The sequence below is a fragment of the Carlito syrichta genome, unplaced genomic scaffold (genome assembly GCF_000164805.1).
Source record: "Carlito syrichta isolate Samal-C Ts95f unplaced genomic scaffold, Tarsius_syrichta-2.0.1 Scaffold274238, whole genome shotgun sequence".
NCBI classification, from domain to species: domain Eukaryota; kingdom Metazoa; phylum Chordata; class Mammalia; order Primates; family Tarsiidae; genus Carlito; species Carlito syrichta.
In genome coordinates this window covers 1-5,237 of record NW_007218334.1, presented here as the reverse complement: position 1 = coordinate 5,237, position 5,237 = coordinate 1, and the positions used below count along the sequence as shown (strand labels likewise).

The 5,237-nt window shown below is 39.3% G+C and overlaps 1 protein-coding gene across 1 annotated transcript; it reads right to left on the bottom strand.

The window, feature by feature from the left end:
* Positions 1 to 285: 285 nt before the first annotated feature.
* LOC103254293 (WD repeat-containing protein 48-like) lies at positions 286 to 4,951 on the bottom strand. Its single transcript, XM_008052424.1, has 4 exons — positions 4,858 to 4,951; positions 3,914 to 4,019; positions 2,902 to 2,989; positions 286 to 591 (listed from the first exon to the last, which is right to left on the bottom strand). Exons 1-4 carry the CDS (start codon positions 4,949 to 4,951, stop codon positions 511 to 513), a joined length of 369 nt encoding a protein of 122 aa, XP_008050615.1. The 3' UTR covers positions 286 to 510.
* Positions 4,952 to 5,237: the final 286 nt, after the last annotated feature.

Sequence of the window (5,237 nt, the reverse complement as noted above, 5' to 3'; positions counted from 1 at the left end):
CTGCCCATCCAGCTGTGCTGCAGCTGCATGGGGGTTCTCACGCTACTTCTCACTGTCTTATGCATGCGCCCATGTCCACAACCCCCATCAGACTGTGTCCTGGACCTGGAATATCTATCTTTTGCAGTTAAGTAGAACTCCTTACACATCTAGCTCACATTCCATGTCCTTTAAGAAGCTTTTCTAGAAAGCTCCAGCTGAAAACTCACTTCTTTCCCCCTTCTCACTATTTCCTAGGTACCCATTAAAATAAAGCCGTATTATATACAGGTTGTGTCCTAAACTGTAAATTATGGCAAAAGACAAAAATCCATGTCTTACTTACTTTTAACTACCTACAGTGTATCACTGTTGGTACCTGGTAAATGGTTTAATTGTATAAACTTTCAGTGCTATAAAATTAGCTATAAATCCAGTGCCTGCCTTTATTACTATAAAAGCAATCGTAGGGGGAAAGAATTCTCTCTAGCAATTAATTAGATCAAGGAACCACATGACACTATATTTAACTTACTTTTTTAAGGTTTTTGCTCCTGAAGATGCATGAGGTTGGAGGTAGAAAGGAATTTTGTTGAATTTGGGCATATTTTTCTGAAATATTAAAAGTTAAAAAGGTATAATAGTTTCTATTAGCTGATAATAATGTCAATATGAAAAACATGATTTGCAAGTAATAATTATTTTACAATTAAAAGTGACCATCTATGAACTTTATAAGCTATCACATTATCTAAATCGTCCCTCAAGAAATTTATCAGAAAACTATAGTTTTGTAATAAAATATATGAAAAGACAAATTAAATGCAATATTAGTAGCAATATGAAATCGTAGCATGGCTCTTCTTAAATAACAGTATGAGCTATTAAAGAGAAAGACATTTTCTTTTAATGTTTTAAGCCATACAAACCAAAAATCTTAATTTTGCATTAAAATACAGGGGCTAATACCTAAAGGCCCAAATAAAAACTTAAGTCTGGAGAGAAACCCACAGCATTCACCTTTGAGAAAAGCCACACACTTTACGTTGGTAAGGCCCGTCATCCAACTGAAAAGGCCAATCAGGTCCTCCCATTTTCTTTCCCTCTGATATCAGAGTGAGGTCTGAGGTTTTAAGAAAGAGTGGAAACTTCAGCCAAGAACCTAGATGTCTACCATGAGGTCAACCACATTCTTAGATAAAGGATAAAATTATCTGGTCATCTTTTCTCAGGGTATTAATACCCTCCGAGCCTCCATGGCATATCTTGTCTGGATGTCTCCTCTCAGGAATAAGCCACAGGGCTAAAGTCAGCAATGCATCCCAGCTGAGTTTCACACTCAAAGGAATTAGTGGTTTATGGGGAGCTTGGACACAGAGAAGACCACAGAATATCCATCAGGTGTCACACTGCCTTTAAGTTCTTGGAGGTATATCTGGGACAGAAAATAAAGTTTCTAAACATTCTAGAGATTAAATTCCTTTCCATATGGCTTAAGGAATACACAAAATAGGTCAACAGTACATAAGAGAGTCTAGATACAGACCCATGTGTATACAGAAATTTAGTACATAATAAAGATAGCATCTCAAATTAGTAGAAAAAGGATAGATTACTCAATAAATTGTGATGGCACACTGCCTATCCCTTTGGAAAAAGTTAGAATCCTACCTCATACCAAACAGAAGAATAAATTCTAATAGATTAAAGATCTAGACAAAAAATATCATCAAAGTACTAGAAAAGAATGCAGAACATCCTGGTTACTCTGGAGTAGAAAATACCTAAATAAGACATGAAACTCAGAGCCATAAAAGACCAATTTGATTATTTAAAAATTAAAACCTTTCACCTGGCAAAAGACACCATGAACAAAGTAAAAATTAAACTGAGAGACATACATAATAGTCAAAGGGTTAATATTCAATATAAAGAACTCCTATAAATCAATAAGACAAACGACCCAATAGAAAAACGGGTAAAGAACACAAACAAGTAGTTCACAGAAAAAAATACAAATGGCCAATATGAAAAAAATGCTTAACCTCACTATGAATACTTTAAAAATTCACATTAAGACAATGAGATAATATTTGTCTATCTTTTAGCAAAGATTAAAGATATCCAGCATGGATGCAGGTATGGGGAAGCAGGCACTCATACACTGTGGGTGAGAGTATAAACTGGTACACAGCCTCAGTGGAGGGCAATTTGGCAAAATCTATCAAAATTTGAGATGTGCATACCCTTTGATCCAGCAATTCCACTTCTAGGAATTTATCCTAAAAAGTACACAAAGATATATGTACAAGGACTGCAGCACTGTTTGTATCAGAAAACACTGAAAACAAATGTCCATTAACAGGGGGGACTGCTTAAAAAAGCTATGGGACATTTATACAGTGGAATATTATTCAGTCATTAAAAAAGATACACACACGTATAGACATGAAAAGATGTGCAGGACACATTTTTAAGTGAAAAAAGTTGCAGAACAGTATGTATAAGACACTTTGTGCAAAATAAAATGAACATACACACATAAAGGTACACCAATAATATATGCCTGTGTATGCAAAGAAAAAAGTACTGAAGGCTATGCATTATTAACTTATTAATAATTGTTATCTCTGGAAAGAAGGACAGGGAGTAAATGGGCAAAAATGAATAATTGGGGAAGAGATGAGTTTCCTTTCATTCATTTTATTGAATAAGCATGTATTATTTTTATAATTAAAAACCAACAAAGATAGATAGAGAAACAACTATCAATATTACTTCTGCAACTTTGGAACTGTAAGGAACAGGATGAGGATTCCACTTGGGAGCCCAGTTAATTAGGTTTAAGAACTGTCTAGAGCAGTTCTTAATTTCATGAGTTAAAAAAAATATAAGGGCAAAGTGGGAGTGGGGGCCACTTACATCCACAGTGATGTCAATTACCCATTGTGGCACTGTCTCATTAAGAAGCATCGATTCAGTCTCACCCCCGGAATCTCGGCAGAGCAGCCTAAACATAAGCAATCCATCAAGTAGTAAGTGGCACAACAAACACAGATGACAAAATCACTGTCACAGGCCCTCATGGATTTCATTTAGGACAACTCCCACTTGGCAGCTGAGGAAATAAAGTACTGCCTGGCAAATGACTCACTCAGCTAAAAGGGAAAGCAGGTCCTAAAACTTAGTCCCCGATTTCAAGGCCACGTATAAACACTGTAGTTGCCTTGGGTGATGACAGGAAACCTGAGTACAAGCAAAGCACTTAAGAAGGTCCCCAACCAGTGCTACAGTGCATGGCACAGGAGCTCACATGCAATGGGGGCCAGATGTTTCTGGTAACCACTCTCAGGAAGCTATTATAAAGAAAGCATCCTGCACTCAAGGATAAGACAAGCATTTTTCTTACTTCTGGCCCCTAGAGAAGACTAGTTAGCTCTATCCACTGGCTCTACCAGGGCTATGCTGGCAATGTGGAGGTGAACCAATTCAGCTTTTCCCTGCAAGGCTCCACAAATGACTGCCTGACACCCCAAGCAGTGTCAGTGTCAGCCACAACAGTTCCCAGGGGCAGCCCAGCTCATCCTGGCTGGCCCAGTCTGGGGAAGGTGCCTACTCGGCATCTCTCCTGTGGGCAGGGACTTCTGGTGATGCCATGTATTCCCTGACCGTAGCACACAGGCAAAGTGAAACAACATGAGAGTTTCCTGCAGAAAAGCACCAGAGAAGCTGCTTCAAGGCAAAGTATCTACTACTCTATTCTAGCACTAGAGGTTCTCCTCTTACTAAGAATGTGGACATTTTACCATCTTATGGAAATGAGAAGCTTCCAAATCTTATCCCTGAAAGTTAATAATAAACAGCTTCTAACATCTGCTTGAGTCAATGCTTCTGAGCAAATGGGATGCTTTCTCAGGCAGGGCCTCTGACATACCTGAACAGTGTGCGACCTCCAGCTTCACCAAAGATCACAGGTGTGTGAGGCGGCACTTGAAAATATCCATTTCCCTTCTGCACTCGGTTCTCTTGCTCTCCATTTACTAGGAAAAAAAATGCAGGTTAGTGCTAAAAACACAGATTCTAAACACTTTACTTTCACAAGTTTCAACACTGCAAGATTAAAATCAAAAGTCCTATAAGTCAGAGTTAGAAAGAAAGGTTAAAAAAAAGATTAAATTCCTAAAAATAAGAAACATGGCAACTTGTGGTATACTTCAAGAGAAATGACTAAACTTGGGAGGATTTTAATGAAAAAGGAGATAATGTTGTTTATAAATGATGAATTGGGGTTTTTTTGGTAAATCATGAAGCTGAGAAAAATTTTGGAGGAAAAAAATTATGTTTAATGGCTGCCGTAACCAATGACACAGCTACTAGTGAAAAATAAAATCGTCAAAGAGGGCACACTTTTACTGTTCTCTGTAGATTGTATTTCCACTTTGTTTTCTTTATAATCTTTTGGCTCAGCGCAGTTGAATCCCAACTCTAGTGCCAAGTCATTCATGAACATTCTTTTCATCAAACTGGAAGGAATCTTATCCTCTGAAGTCCTATGGCACTAGCAGAATCTCTCTTTCAGCACCTAACACTTCTCTATCTCAGAATGCTTTCTGTAAGTAGCTCTCTGCCTTACAAGAACATCAGCCCATGAAGGACAGTGGCTATGCCCAGGTGATCTTCAGTACCCCCCACCTGCACCTGCTAAAGCCATTGGTGCTCACTAAACACCCTCTGAACAACTCACAGGTGTCCCTGAGCATGTGCAGGTGCCACTGCAGCCTGAGCTCTGGATGAGGAGGTGGGCACGCCCTGCCCTGCCTTTCCAGTGGCAGTGTGATATTAAGGATGATGTGGAGTTTCTGGTGACTTCTTCCTTACTCTCCCCATTTACAGCCTGGATCCAAGGGGTGATGACTATACCACTGTTTTTGATTCCATAGTCCTTACTGTTTATTTGGGCCTCTGAGGGCATTGGAACTGAAAATGACCTGCCCACAGCAACACAGCTGTTAAGCAGCAGAGCCCATACCAGAACCTAGCTTTCTTGACCCTCTGTGGAACGATCTTTCCATTAGTGGCTCATGGTCCATTGCACAATTCTGACAGGGAGCAGGCAGCAAAGTGGACCAGGTGATAAGAAAAGCCACCATGGGTGGAGTCAGTCAGTGCCTTCTCTCTGACAGGGACATCAGAAGACTGGGTTTTTGTTTTGTTTTGTTTTGTTTTGTTTTTGAGTTGGAGTCTCACTCTGTCGCCCA